This window comes from Euprymna scolopes, chromosome 44, assembly GCF_053919585.1.
Source record: "Euprymna scolopes isolate OS-2025 chromosome 44, ASM5391958v1, whole genome shotgun sequence".
Lineage (NCBI taxonomy): Eukaryota > Metazoa > Mollusca > Cephalopoda > Sepiida > Sepiolidae > Euprymna > Euprymna scolopes.
The window spans coordinates 33780384-33797067 of NC_136525.1; the positions used below are offsets into that span (position 1 = coordinate 33780384).

Consider the following 16684-nt stretch of genomic DNA (forward strand, 5'->3'; position numbering starts at 1 on the left):
CGGAAAAAATTAAACTGATCAACATTGACCGGCACCTGTTGAACATTTATGAAGCTGACACAGTTGATGACAGCACAGTTAGGAGATGGGTTTGTAGATTTCAAAGTCGTTACAGAGATAGGAGTTACAAAGTGCACTCCAAATGCCCATGCACAACCAATATCCCATTGCTGTCAAAAATGCATTTGAGAATAGTTGCAGGAAAATAAATTCTGGAGAACAAAAGGTCACTTGTTTTAATAATAACAATCCTGTTTTCGTAGCTCATCAACATTTTTTTTTTAAGTTAAAATAATAGAATGTATTACTTTTGAAACGATACTCGTATATACTTTTTTGAAGGATATATTCCTTATAAAATAGTCAACATTGTTACAAATAATAAGCTCAATGAAGATGTATTCCCAGCTTCAGAGCATATATAGTTAAATTACATTTCAGTAAACACAATTATGATATTGATTTTTTATCTTTTTTCCAGAAGTCGTATGAAGATATTTTCTTAATTTCTTTATCTATAGATATTTCTTAAAATGATTTTATAATCGGCTTCTTGTAAACTCTGGAGAAGTTTTCTCAATTAAATTCAAGATGATGCTGTGGGATATTTTCCTCATGCGATCAAATATTTGTTTGGTGGGGCGTTTTCCTTCGGATACCATATTTTAGTAAGTGTTATCAAATTTGTGGAATACACATTTTCCTTTCTTGAAGCAAGCATTTTTCCCCTTCTTTATTCTATTCTGCTATGTGTGACTGTCTCTATAATTTGTCTGTTCCTGATGATTTGTGTGATGGCAGCATCAGCTATATGCACAATGAAATACGTATAAGATGCTTATGAAAAAAGAAAATATAGAAATATGCCTATATATATATATATATATATAAGTAATGTGATTGATAATTTAAAATTTAAAAATCAAATTATAATAAAATTAAAAATCCGTTTCATAAGAAGGAACAACAACAAAATCAATTATCTGTACGATCGTTTTGGAAAACAATGCTTTTTATTGTGGTATACATCAAGTTACGTACAATAATTATATATAGTTTTTTGATAAGCAAGGTCTCCTCATCAGCAAATTTTGAAGGGTTTTTATTAAATTTAAAAGACACCATAAATAAACCTAGCATTAAAAGTAAGGCAGATGAATTTTTTAATTTTTCGCTTTTTGAAATCAGGAACTATGGTTAAAATACTCATTTAGATGTTTGCAATAGCTTTTTATTTTATTGAAATAAATTCAATTATTATTCAATAAAATAAAAAGCTATAGCAAACATCTAAATGAGTATTTTAACCATAATTCCTGATTTCAAAAAGCGAAAAATTAAAAGATTCATCACCCTTAAAAAGTAACCAATCGGAAATGACTAATCAATAAGTACTAATATTAAATGAAACAACTTTTTCATTCATTCTTTTTTCTCTGGCTTAAGAATGTTAAGAATAGGTTTAAATTATTAAGTGATTTTGAGATGAGAATTGATCATTTGTAAAAATTGTACTGCTGTTTTGCAAAACTATACATATATTACACCCTTGTTTAAAATTATTACATTTTGAACAAACTGTCTCTCGCAAATATGTACTCTCACAAAGAAGGTAGCAAACAGTTTTACTCTCCATCAAATAAGTCCTCTCACCCACCCCCCTCCCACATCACTGCGTGATTTCTTTAAAAAGTATAATTATTTATGCACTACTGCTTATTATTTAATTTCTAACCTCACATATTCATACAGACAACTCTGGTTGTGGGTTTCGGAATTTTTTAGATCGATTTTTCTCTTATTTAAGAAGGATTTAATTATGTTAAGTAGTCATCCAGTGATACTGTATGATCTAATGAAGACCATCATGCCATATAGTATTCCAAAAATCATGTAGATTGATCAAGTAGGTTTATTTTTAAATCAGAAAATCAAATTTTATGGCTAACTGAGCAGTGACTGCCCCACAATGCCATCTCAAAAATAGTCTGAAGGAACAAGGGAAATAATTGAAAATAATTCAAATTTATGAGATTTTTGAAGGCCATTCTAAGATGGAAAGGAAAAAGATATTGAAAAAATTCGCTTAAAAATGATTCTTTTTAAAATAAAATTTACTTGATCTATTTACATTATTTTTGGAATACGATATTTTCTTTCCATCACAGGGACATACATCATACAGATTTTTCTTTATTTTTTTAATATAGGGGTACTCTGTACAAGCACCAAGAATTTACTTACTTGTGTATGCATATAATCTGTAATTTGTCTCGACAACGATGAATCCTTTTTGGATTTTTGTGGTGCTGACTTGGGATAAGCCAGACGCCAAATTAATTGCTAACCTTGTTGGATAATACCTCTGTGATTTTCTCTGGAAAAAAAAAAGTTTGGTAAATTTGTAGATAAGCACCCTCCATTAAAATAACCCTTCTTACCATTCAAAATGTGAGATTAGTTTGTTTTTAAGATAATTATATGTGAACGATCTTAAAAACATGGCAGAAAAAAGAAGAAAATAAACAATTATTTTAGAATTTACCGTAAGAGGATCAGTTTTTTATATATATATATATATATATATATATATATATATATATATATATATATATATGTAACGTATAATGATTCTCCATTTGTGGACTATTTTAGTTAACGAAAAAGCCCACCCCTGCAAATACCTCATTTAACTTTATCACTAACCTTAAGTCTGAATGGCAACCACCCTAAAAAAAAACTCCTACCAGCCCAAATATGACAGCAATACTCCATACATGGGCGAATGGTTGCCTTATAGAGGTACAGGATACTTTCGGGTGTTAGTAGTTTTCTAGCACGGTAGAGAGCCCACCTTCCTTGCAGAGGCCCTGGCAATGCCCTCAATGTAATTGTTCCAACTCATGTTTCCTGTGAACGTTAAGCCAAGGAGCTTGAGAGACGTACTCTCAGATAAAGAGTCGTTGGCCATTGCTATAGGTGGTAGAGAAGGTTTCTTGTAATTATTGAATGAAACTAGTTTAGTCTTGGCGGCATTGAACGTGACCATCCATTTTCGTCCCCATTCCACTACAGATTGGAGGTCTTCTTCTAGTGTTTCTACCATTTCTTTAGATATGTGTTCATTCGTCTTCCTGTCGTGCCTGCCATAGAGTGTAGTGTCATTAGCATATATACCCATCTCAGAGGAAATTTTGTCGGGGAGGTTATTTATGAATATCAGGAACAGTAGAGGTCCAAGGATAGACCCCTGGGGCACTCCCGCATTTATATCATATTGTTTAGATGCACGACCATAGAGGACAACCTGGATTTTTCTCTTATCTAAGAAGGATTTAATTATGTTAAGTATTCTACCAGTGATACCATATGATCCAATCTTCCTGAGGAGACCCTCATGCCATACCCTGTCAAAAGCCTTAGATATATCTAGAGCTACCGCTCTAGCCCCCCCCCCCACGTTTTGTCCAGTGAATGGTATATACATTCAGAGATTACAGTTAGGATGTCTGCTGTGGAACGGGCTTGTCTAAATCCATATTGTTGGTCAGTCAGAAGCTTAGCATCTGTAAGGTGATGGACTAGAGCATGGTTAATTAAGGTCTCAAATATTTTGGCAAAAAGTGGGAGGAGGCTAATTGGGGGATAATTTAATGGGTCAGTTCTTTCGCCAGAATTCTTGAATACTGGTACCACAGAAGCAGTTTTCCACCAGTTCGGAAAGCAAGATCCATTAAGGCATTTGTTGTAGAGTTTGGAGAGAACTGGAGCTACTTCGGCTAAGCACTTTTTTAATAGCACAGCTGGGATGAGATCGGGTCCACATGCTTTTGAAGTGTCAAGGTTTTTTATGATAGCAAGCACCTGAGCAGGGGTGATTTTCAGATCGTCTGTCTGCATAGGAAATTCAGGTAGGGGGTAGTTGGAAGGGTCCAGTGTGGAGTTTGAGGCAAACCGACTGGCAAGCATGTTAGCCTTTTCGGTTGCTGAGCAAACAACCTCGTGATTGTTGGTTAGTGGGGGAATTGTTGATTGCCCATTATTTACTACACTGTTGTAGATTTTCCAGAAGTCACGAGTTTCTAGTTTTTGTGCTTCGATGCGTTTTTTAGTGGTTTCAGTAAATTCTCTCTTGGCTGTCGCTATTTCTTTCTTAACGTTATTTCTCGCTTCTATGTACTTCTGTCTGTTTGAACTGGATTTATGTCGGTTAAATCTGCGGTATGACTGCTGCCTTTGAGCAATGGCAATTGCGCAAGTCGAAATAAAACATTGGGGAGAGTGAGGCTTGCTATAAAATTTCTGCATGGGAACATGTGCTTCGATTGCAGTTTTGAACCATTCAGTGGTCTCATTTGCACACTGTTCAGCAGGAAGAGAAAAAATATTTCCCCATGGGGCATCTCTGATGGCTTCCCAGTCAGCCTTTTTATAATATCTCATTGTTTTGAGCAGTGGCTCTTCAGTTTTGGCTCTAGAGTTTAGGGCGATTTCAACCATTATCACTGCATGATCAGCGTTCCCAAGTGGGCTGTCGGCATTCGTTATACATTCGTTATACAATCATCAGGAACTGTGGTCAAAAACAGATCTAAAAGTGATGCGTGTTGTTCTTCCTGGTCAGAGAAACGGGTTGGAAAAGTAACAATTTGTGATAGGGAGTGAGATATAGAGAAGCTATGAGTTGTGGTGCCCGCTGCATCTGTGTAAGAGAATTTTTGTGATGGACATTAAAGTCACCAAATACATGTACTTGTGCGCTAGTGTCAATGAAGAGTGCTGTGTCTATACTGTTTCCACTTCTCTTGACTTACTTGTTGTTTCATCAAATACTTCTGCATGCAAAATCCGATCCCGCATTTTGCTAATTCCTACCCTCTGATGAGAAGGAAAGTATTTCTTTGAAACTCCGCGGATTAAGGACTATCCATTTATCTAGTGTTTCCTTTTCATATTAAATGTTTTTAACTCATTTCAAAGTGTTTTTTAACATATTTTATTAACTGTTTGCTCATATTATAAGCTCTATTTCCTATTTGGTTTTATCGAGTTTTTACATCTGGCTGAGATAATTTTATAGATATTAATTCTTTAATATTTATAATATACTTTAATTTTACCATCTTGGATCATTTTGGTAAATTTGATTGTAATTTTTATTTTATTTTATATATATATATATATATATATATTAAGCCAGTAGAGTTTAGTTTCCTAGAAGTACATCCAATGAAACAACATGTGTCTACCAAAGAGTGCTCAATGAGTGAACAGAACAGGTATATTAAATTTATTTATACAAACATTGATGGCTACATATGTGCATACATGTTTCTGTAATCACCCGCGTTGGGGGATTACGTCTTCAGGACAAGAATTATCGTCGATAACTGATATTGATTGATTGCCTACTCTAGTTAGGGACACATTACAGTGCACCAGGAGAAAGCTCACATGTCTCTCGCAGTGACTTAATCCACAATACATTGTAGTCTACATTGCACTGTAGAGAACCTACTGTTGATTGTGTAAAATTATTTTTTATATGTAATGACTTGAATTAAAGTTTAAAATGCAAAAGTCAAGTATCATGGTTCAGTTGTGCTCTAACTAGAAATATTAATTTCAAATGTGTTCCTGTCATATCAAATACCTACTTTAGATTTTATATGTCGAGCCTTTCGGCTTGTGTGGTAGCAAAACTTTTTAAATGCACTTGTGATGTTAGGCTGTGTAAGGTGTTAACTGTTGTCAAAATTACCTGTTCCTTCTTTCATCCATTGGATTATTTTGATTATTAATACTTATCAAAGACATTCCGATACAAAACCCATCTAAGAACACTGCCAGGTACATAAAGTACCATCATGTGAGTTTTTATAAAAATTGGCCCAGTTGTTTTCGAGTCCATAGGGAATGAACTCACAAAGTTCTTTTTATATATATATATATATATATATATATATATATATATATATATATATAAAACAGCAAATGGAAAACTTTAAGACGTCCAGACCTTATTCTAAACCTTACTTCAAAACCACTCTCGGACATTGAAATTGAAGCTCTCAGTTTCGGTCTTAAATTTGCTACCGGCAAACATTCGAAAATCACCACTAACACAACCCTAAAAAATTATAGACAAGATGACTCAGATTTCACAAAGGGCTTCATACAAGGAATAATAACGTTAACAACTACCCAACCTCAAGAATTAGCATTACCAAAGACATACATTGATGCTTTAAAATTTAAAAAAAAAAATAAAGACATCATCATATCACAAGCCGATAAAGGAGGCGGTATAGTTATAATAGATAAAGACATATATCTAAAGAAAATGCACACATTATTGGCAGGCGGAAATATATATACTCCGATAGATTTAAAATCAATACAAAAAGATTTTGAAACTTTTAATAAATCCGTAAAAAATCTTATCGGAAATGATAAAAAATGGATAAATAACATAGAATACCACCCCACTATTCCTGTATTATACGGCCTCCCCAAAACACATAAAGAAAACGTCCCTATGAGACCTATAGTATCTAACATCGGAAGCGTCACCCATAAATTAGCACGAGCTATTGCCCAAATTTTAACTCCACTATTGGGCACCATCAGCACTTCACATATCAAAAACTCTGGTGACCTCCTAAATAGAATAAAAAATATGGACATACAAAATAAAACCATGCATAGTTTAGACATAATTTCCCTCTACACCAATATTCCAATCAAAAAATGCCTCAATCTTCTTCAGAAGCACCTAATCAAAATTATAGCCGACCTACCTTTTTCCCAGATACACTAATACAAATCATAAAACTCATCACCGATAGAACATACTTTCAGTTTAATAACTCTTACTACAGACAGAAATTTGGACTCCCTATGGGTAACCCCCTTAGTGGTGTACTAGCCTGCTTATTCTTAGAATTCTTAGAAACCAACTCTTTTAAACACAGACTTCCTAACAACTCCACATATTTTAGATATATAGATGACATTCTTATTTTCCTACCTAAAAACACACAAATAGAACAAATTAGAAATAAATTAAATTCAGTGGAACCATCTATAAAATTTACACATGAATCCAAACAAGACAACTCCCTAGCTTTCTAGACTCCTCATCAGATCAGAAACCAATCTGAGTTTCAAAGTACATAGAAAGACCACACACAAAAACGATTATATTCACAACTACTCGCACCACAATGATAAAATAAAGACTGGTATGATTATTAATTTTTTTCTTGCGTGCTTTTAGAATATGCAGCCCCCAATATCTTAATGATGAATTTCAATACATTACGAATGTTTTAAAAAAACTACAGTACCCATCCTTTTTCATTTCTTACGCAAAGAAAAAAGTTACGAAAATACACTATAATATAAACAGACAGAAAAATAAAACAAATACCTCGCAACTAAACAGACATCTTTTCATTCCCACCCACACCAAAAATACAAAAATCTACGACACTCTTAATAGACTTGGTTTTCACTTGATACAAACAACTTCCTCAACAATAAAACAGACATTAAAAACTACCAAGCACTCTCCCAAAACCCTCACATCCGACGCCGGTATATATTCCATCCCATGTAACAACTGTCAACAAGCGTACATAGGTGAAACACAGCGAAAATTGAAATTAAGACTTTACGAACACAGAAGAGATATAAGGAATGGTAACGCCCTAAATGCACTCTTTTGCCATTGTGCAGAACACGATCACTCATTTAATTTAGATCATGCGAAAATTATTAAATACGTGATAGATAGAGCTAAAAGAAGACTTTTAGAATCAGCACTAATATTAAATACTAATACTATTACGCAAAGAAAAGGCTTCTACCATTTAGCCCCTAGCATAGGGAAAATAATAATCAGAGAACAAAATATCAAAACAGATCCTGGCTAACCGTTTTTTCTTAAATATTTCAACAAAATGAAGTTTACAGAAGAAAAAAAAAAAAAAAAGAAGTGTACATATTTATTTAACGCATTTTTAAAAGTGTATATATAGACATTGAACAACCCAACCTTCCCATACGCACACATGTTTGTCCTTCCCGAAATGGGTAGGATTCAAAAACTGTTCTTTTTCGTATGATCTATGACTTTTCCTTTTCTTGCATTTTTACTTCAATATCCTGAAGATGTCCTCTGAAATAAGGACGAAACGTTGATTATTTTAATAATTTCATTCAGTTTTTCTATTTTTTCTCAAAACATATATATATATATATATATATATATATATATATATATATATATATATATATTAGTGATGGGACGATTTCAATATTTTTCCCGATTCCAATACAATTACCAATTCCGATTCTTACAAAATCTCTAAATATTTAACTATAAAAGTGTTAGTTTGTCCCGATTACTGTAAAAACACATTTTAAATGTGTATGCATTTTCTCAAACGTAAAAACACACTTGTGATGGGATGATCTAGAGATTTTAGTCTTACTGGAAGTTTTAATCAATAAATATTTATTATTTCATTATTACTACAAGCAGGGAAAGATGTTTGATAAAAACAAATAAAATAAAATAGATAATTAAAGGAATCGGTTTTGGCATCGGAAAATAGGCTCAAATTTTCCCAATTTCGATACTGATTCCAATACCTCAAAAACTCTGATTTTTCCGATTCCAATTAATCGTCCACTAATATATATATATATATATATATATATAAATTGAATGTCATACTAATTAAAAAGACAAAAAAGCAAGAGAACTAAAAAAAATAATAAAGAAAAAGTTACCTTTCTTTGATAAACTAAACCAAACTCTCGTAAATGCTGTAACAACCGTAATTGTGCCTCAGACATTCCTTCTGTTGCATAATCCTGGAAATAAAACCATTCTTTTATGACAAACATAAAGAAAACAAAACACATAATTGTGATCATGAGATTACATGTCTTTTTTTTTTCAGTGGAACAAAATTTTTAAATCATCTTTATCTGTGAATATATCAGAAATTAAAAAAATATTGCTTCTTGTCCAGAATTTCCCTTATATTAAAAAGAAAAATCTGTATGATGTATATACCTGTGACAAAACGAAAATGTCATATTCCAAAAATCACAAATTGATCAAGTAGTTTTTTAACTAAGAAAATCAAAATTTATGAGTAAACAAAAAGAGACTGTCTTCCATAGCCATCTTGAAGAAACAAAGGCAGATAATTCCACAATTTTCAAACTTGCGGCATCAGCCTTGTAATGCCTACAATTTCCCATTAATTGCTTAAAATCGTTTAAGAATGATTTTCTTGATTATATATTTTTATTTTTATAACCAAGAAAAAAAAACATCAAGAAACAAAGGGAGAGAACTCAACAATAATTCAAACAAACTTGTAAGATTTTCGTTGCCATGCTTAAGATTTCCGATTAATCGTTTTAAATTATTTAAACATGATTTTCTTTATTAAAATAAAACTACTTGATCAATTTACGTGATTTTTAGAACATGATCTTATCGTTCAGCCATGAGTACATCGCAGATTTTTCTTTATTTTTGTTTTTTAACGTAAGGGGAATTCTGGACAACAATCAAAATATATTTTAAATAAAAATTGAAAATAAAATGAAATATATTCATGAATATATAAGAATATAATCGAAATAATAAATTTAAAAAAAATGGAAAATTTCAAGTTTCATTAAAGAGTTCTATTTAAGGGAAACTAGCATATTATTTGACTAATGTCAACATTTTGATGATTTAGTTTAAATTTAAATAGTGTTTATTCAATAAAATTACATAAATTATGATTTTAGTACAGAATAATGCTGAAAAAAAAAAATGGATGACCTTAAATTAAGAAATTCTATTATTTCAAATTTTTAAAACTTTTTAAAATTTTATTTATAGTCTCAGGTGTTTAAAAAAAAAAATGTAGGAAGTCGACCTTTGGCTTTCTCTCGCTTTCATTATTTTGTTCTTTAGTTCTTACATTCCACATGTAATACTTCTGACAAACAGGAAAGAATTGCTGTTTTCTGGGTCAATATCTATTCTATCTATCATTAGTAAGTTTTTGACCTTGAAGTACTATTTTTTAGCTCCTTACATCAAGTGGCTACATGCCTTGTTTAGAGTTATTTCCATAAAAAATAAATAAAATAAAGAGAAAAATAAAAATTCTGAAACTTGACTTTATATTGTGTCTGTGTGCGTGTTTAAATTTTTATTATTTAATAAGATATGTAGTAAAATCAAAAATAAAATAAGAGAAAATTACATGATTTTTTTCAATCATAAAATAAACAGTAGACACCTATAAGCCGTCTAAACTAAGCACTAAACTGAGCCAAGTAATAATTGTAAAGTAGACAACTCATATATCTTCAATTTAAAATACGAGTTATCTCCCTTACATTATTTGAGTCAGGCTTAAGAATGAAGACTGTTTACAAATGATGTATCACATGACCTTTTGCAACATCAAAATTAAATCTCCTTCTCTGCATCCTCTCTCTCTCTCACAGATGTGATGTTGATAGTCCCACTTGACGGTTCTTGATAAGTGCATAAACCTATCTAATTTGATTTGCTACATCCTTTCTTCTTCCTTGCAACCTCTCTGATGTGATGTTGCTAGTCTCAGTCTTTTCTATAAATACTATCATGGCGTGTGTTCTTCAAAATTGTCTGATCTATTTTCTGCTTCCTTTGTTCAAGTTCGCTTGACTTGTTGGTCTAGTGGTCTTCATCAATTCATTGTTTTGGTACCTCATTCTGATACAGATTCTTATTTCAGTAGCTATTTTCCAAGAACTGTGTGACTCTTCCTGCTGACTCTTTTCCTCTAACTTACAGCCTTAGCGTTTTTAAGATTAAGGTCAATAGGAATCTTCTTTCTTGGCAATCATCTTTTGTTCTTGTTAGGATCTTACATTAAATGGCTTCATGTTTTGTCTCAAGGATTTACATCTAGCTCTAGATATATCTAAGGCTTTTGACAGGGTATGGCATGAGGGTCTCCTCAGGAAAATTAGATCATACGGTATCACTGGTAGAATACTTAACATAATTAAATCCTTCTTAGATAAGAGAAAAATCCAGGTTGTCCTTGACGGTCGTACATCTAAACAATATGATATAAATGTGGGGGTGCCCCAGGGTTCTATCCTTGGACCTCTACTGTTCCTGATATTCATAAATGACCTCCCCGACAAAATTGCCTCTGAGATGGGTATATATGCTGATGACACTACACTCTATGGCAGGCACGACAGGAAGACGAATGAACACATTTCTAAAGAAATGGCAGAAACACTAGAAGAAGACCTCCAATCTGTGGTGGAATGGGGACAAAAGTGGTTGGTCGCGCTCAATGCTGACAAGACTAAACTAGTTTCATTCAATAATTACAAGAAACCCTCTCTACCACCTATAGCAATGGCCAACGACTCTTTATCTGAGAGTACATCTTTCAAGCTCCTTGGCCTAACGTTCACAGGAAACATGAGTTGGAACAATTACATTGAAGGCATTGCCAGGGCCGCTGCAAGAAAGGTGGGCTCTCCCTACCGTGCTAGAAAACTACTAACACCCGAAAGTATCCTGTACCTCTATAAGGCCACCATTCGCCCATGTATGGAGTATTGCTGTCACATCTGGGCAGGTGCATCTGCTACTAGTCTCTCGCTCCTTGACAAGGTTCAAAAGAGAGTCGCAAACCTGATAGGCCCTGAACTGGCATCTAAGCTTCAGCCTCTGTCCCATCGACGAAATGTTGCATCCCTCTGCCTTTTCTACAAGTATTTTAGTGGTGAATGCTCTGACGAACTGCAATCACTTATGCCCCCACGACGTGAGCACCCTCAACGAACCCGACAGGCTGCTAAATCCCACCTCCACACTGTAGAGATCCCTAGATGTAAAAGATCTTTTTACTCCAATAGTTTCTTCCCCAGAACCGCTAGACTCTGGAATTTCATTCCAGGTCCCTGCTTCCCCAGCAGTACTGACGTGCAGAAGTTCAAGTGTAACGTGAACCGACATCTTGCTGCCCAAATCCCTACATAGTACCCCAGTAGTTGTTGCCCCTGATAGTAGTCCCCTACACCAAAGTGGCAATTTGCTTTGTTTGGTGTGAAAATGTAATAAAAAAAAAAAAACATTCTAGCTAGGAGCAATGTATAGTATCTGTTTTGATATCACATGTCATCTTTTCTATCCAAGGTTAGTAAAGGAGAAATACTTTTAGACTGAGGCAATTTTTAATTTTGTTCTAATCCAGAGTGCCCCTTTTTAGGGGATCCGGATTTTATCCACATTAAAAATTAACGGTGTCCAAATCAGTCCTATTGAAGAGGCACGTAAATAAGGATCCCATACAGCTTGTCAGAAATTCTTCTAGACTGAGGCTATTTTTTTTTTGTTCTAATCAGGAATATTCCTTTCCAGTTACCTGAATCTTCACCAAATTAAAAAAAAATGCATTCTCTTTAAATTTTCACACGCATGTTGCCTATCTTGGTTTCTCGACTCCGATTGACTAGAAATTCTGTTCTGTCCCCCAAACACGTGACATCATCAACACTTGCATTTCTAGTATGTTTTGACTAGGAAGGTTTTGACATGGAATCTTTAAAAACAGACTCTTTTTCCCCCCTTTTCTTTTGCTGTTTAACATATAAGATGTTAAACAAACTTCATTAATAATTAATGATATTTCTAAGTATGGTTGACATTTCATTTTTAATATCTCTTCTCAATTTTAAAGATTATTGTCAAGGAATATTTAAAAAATAAGATTAAATAACCTTCATTTTATATATATATATATATATATATATATATATATATATATATATATATATATATATAGATAGATAGAGAGAGAGATATGTGTATTGATTAAAAGGTTATAGAGTTTTTTTTCAAGCATTAAAATGTATTACTTTTTGTATTTAATATTTTATTTTTATATTTCAAGTAGTCCTCTGCTCTTGGTTACAAAAAAGTATTTTTACTATTTCACAATAAGGTAAAGATATATCTTTGTAAAGCTTTTTTTTTTTTATACTTTTTTGTGACCAAGAGCGGAGGACTGCTTGAAATATAAAAATAAAATATTAAATACAAAAAGTAACATCGTTTTCATGCTTCAAAAAAAAAAACAAAACAAAACAAAAATCAAAATCACTATTCTAGAAGCACACGTGGACTTTTAAGACACACATATACATATATATATATATATATATGTATGTATATTATTCTGCTTGTTCTTTCCTTTGAAAAAGATCAAATATAATTTCCTATTCGCTTCTTTTGCTTTTGGATAGATGGGTGTAAGTTTTTTTTTTATCATATTAACCTTATTTTTAGATACTTGCATCTAAATCTTAGTACAAATGTTCAAAGGCTTATCGACAAATCAAGATAGTGAGAGACAGAAAAAGGTTTTTGGAGGAAGTTAATACAAGATTTCTGTAGAGAAAAAATTTAACAAATAAGGTGAAAAATAATCTTGGGTTCTTCTTACCTTGCCAAATATGGAGAAGCTGAGTTGAAACAAAAATGATAATGATTCGACAAGATCCATTCCACGAGACTAAATAAAAAAGAAATTAAAAATTTCACCTGTTAATTTGGCAAAATAGTCAAAGATCTGACAAAGAAAAAGCTATCAAAATCACAAAAAAATTAAATTCCTATGAAAAAGCATAGTTTTATAATTAACTAGCTGTCCCGACCCAGCATTGCCTGTAATTTATCAATGCTCTTTTACCTAAAAATTTTTTGGTTGTATATTTTTAGTTATATAGGAAAAGAAATAAAATTTTATTTTATTTTTTTTTTTAATAATTATCTCAGTAGAATTTAGATTAAAAGTAAAAAAAAATAATACTATACGAGTTGAGAAACATTCACAGAAATTGCTCTTGACAAACACATCTGATAGAGTATACTCACAAGATTTCCAGCTACAAAATAGCTGGGAATATCCTTTCAACCATTAAGTCTTTTATCTCTTATAGATTTATAAAAGTAGTCGTCGATAGGTAGAAGTCCGAAGCTCAAAGTATCAACGCTGACATTATTTAGGGTTTCATCTTGGGCCCAATTCTCTTCCTGATCTTCATCAAAGATCTCCCAAATCACATTCTTAGATCATTTGTAGACATTTATGCAGACGACACTGTGGCAGCATTTAAAAGGCAGATAATAACCAAGATCTCTTTCATTTTCTCAACTTCTGAACTTGAGCATGTAATGCAATGGGGGGGGGTGAAAGGTTAATTTTAATGCATCCAAAATCAAACTTCTATCTTATCACTATCAACTAACCCTAATCCTTTCCTGCCTGGACAGGATAGAAAACAAAGTTTAAGACGTCTTTTTCTCCACCCTACCACCCTTTCCTCACATAATAGAAGTAGCAAGTCTATCTCTGCTCTATCGTCATTTTCATGGCAGGTGTTCGACTGAGCTTCAATCTATGCCCCCCCTCCTCATTGTAAACATTCACAGCAAAATGTGGCAACAATACTCAATACATGGGCAAATGGTGGCCTTGTAGAGATACTTGATACTCGCAGGTGTAAGTAACTTTCTAACACGGTAGAGAGAGCCCATCTTCTTTGCAGATATAAAAGCAATCACAAGCAATACAGCTACACATTTGGTCTGATCATCTCCTGTGGGAATGAAACATTTATGTATAGCTTACTTGTCATAGATATATTTTCATCTATTATATAAAGGGCAGTTGTCTGTGTGCATGTATGTATGTATGTATGTATGTCAAAAGTTGGTTTTGACAAAAATCATCTGAAATCACACAATCAAAGACAGGAACGACAGTCTTATGAGGAGGATTTTACAGCATATCCAGCAACACTAAGTTGTTATATTTGTGGTCTAATCTGCAAATCTAAAAGTGGCCTGACACAACATTTGATTTACAATATTATCACCTTTACAAGAAGGAAAGTTTTTATGTCACATATGTGTACTTTTATGTAGGACTAAAGCTGGATTAAAAAGTCACCTACGTACACTCAAACGCGCAACAATTAATTGAAAAGATGGCAAACTTCTGCCAAAAAGTAGTAATCATCATGTATGTATGTATGTATGTGCATTATGTACGGCATAAGCACGTTGACACACCGGTTCTCGTCAGATCACCAAAGTTAAGCAACATTGAGCCTGGCTAGTACCAGATGGGTGACCATTTGGGAATTCTAGGCTTATCTCGGCATTGTTTCCAGTCGTCCTGAACCTCCATTTGCCACTGGTATTCAACAATGTCAACTCAGGAGAGATGTGGTTGGAGATTGTGCAACTCTTGCCACAAAAAACATTTCACGCGCAGGCACCCTTACTGTGGATATCCATAGTCTGTCAAGACTGAAGGAAGTCTTTTTATTTTTTATTTTTTTCTTAAATGTATGTACATCTAGCTAAAAATCAGAAACTACTAACCAAAAATCCAAGTGTTTTTTTAGAAGCCTTATGCTAGTAAATAGAGATTAAGTCAGTTAGTATGAATTTCAAGAACATTTCATTAAGTGCATGTCAGGACGGACTGGTGGCAAATGGAAATAAACTTACCAAGTGAAGCAATAAAGGTCAAAGGTTAACTTCCGAGACAAATCAATGTGAGAAGCAGGTGTCAAATTGTCAGATGTAAATTGCGTCACGCGTTCAACACAAAGATTTGAGTTTGCGTGAAGAAATCAAGCAACAATACATGCTGACAATGTAGAAACCTGAGAGAAATTTCTTCAAGACGTGTTTGTCAACCAATTTTTAATTGAGCCGGAAATAGGAAGAAATTAATTTTAGCTTACATTTTATATATATATATTCTATTAGGAAGAAATTCTCCTCTCTCCCCTTTTTTCTCACTAATAAAACCTTTAAATTGTTTTCATGCATGAAATTTATTCATTTTGAGTAACAGAAGATCAAAACTACTGGATGATCAACAATAAAAATCAGTGGTCACACATGAAGAAAATTGATAACAAAAAAAATTTAACCCTTATGTACAAAGACTTTTATTTAATTGAATTGTTGCTTGATTGTACATACCAGCGATAATGCACGTTTGTTGAATGCACACATGTGTAAAAAGACGTTCTCATGTGTGTCAATTTGTGTAAACTGCAATTGTAAAACTTTTCTTTGCTATGAAATTGTTATACCTAAAATTTATATTTTCTTAATTGGTGTTGCCCCAGATGTATAATATCTAAAATTGAGAAAAAAATATTTATTCTTTAACCTTAAACTGGTCCCGGTTTTGTTGAGGCGTCTACTAATTTGGATCATTTCGAAGGTTATCATTTACTGATTCGGACCTTTTTGATGATTATTATCCAACAATTATGAAGTTGTTTGCTCAGCAACCGTGAAGGCTAACATGCTTGCCAGTCGGTTTGCCTCCAACTCTACACTAGACCCTGCTAACCACCCTATCCCAGACTTTCCTTTGCAGACAGACGCCACACTTGACGATCTGAAAATCACCCCTTCTCAGGTGCATGCTATCATAAAAAATCTTGACACTTCAAAAGCATGTGGACCTGATCTCATTCTGGCTGTGCTATTAAAAAAGTGCTACACCGAAGTAGCTCCAATCCTCTCCAAACTTTACAACAAATACCTTAATGAATC

The 16684-nt window shown here is 33.2% G+C and overlaps 1 protein-coding gene across 1 annotated transcript in view; it reads right to left on the reverse strand.

Annotated features, from left to right (window-relative positions):
* Positions 1-16684, reverse strand: part of LOC145268779 (general transcription factor IIH subunit 4-like) — a 65976-nt gene that overhangs the window by 21311 nt on the left and 27981 nt on the right. The window contains exons 7-9 of the mRNA XM_080124391.1: positions 13542-13610; positions 8800-8883; positions 2245-2377 (exon numbers count right to left, since the gene is read on the reverse strand). Of these exons, the coding sequence (XP_079980517.1) occupies positions 2245-2377; positions 8800-8883; positions 13542-13610 (286 nt within the window). The remainder of the gene's footprint in view (positions 1-2244; positions 2378-8799; positions 8884-13541; positions 13611-16684) is intronic.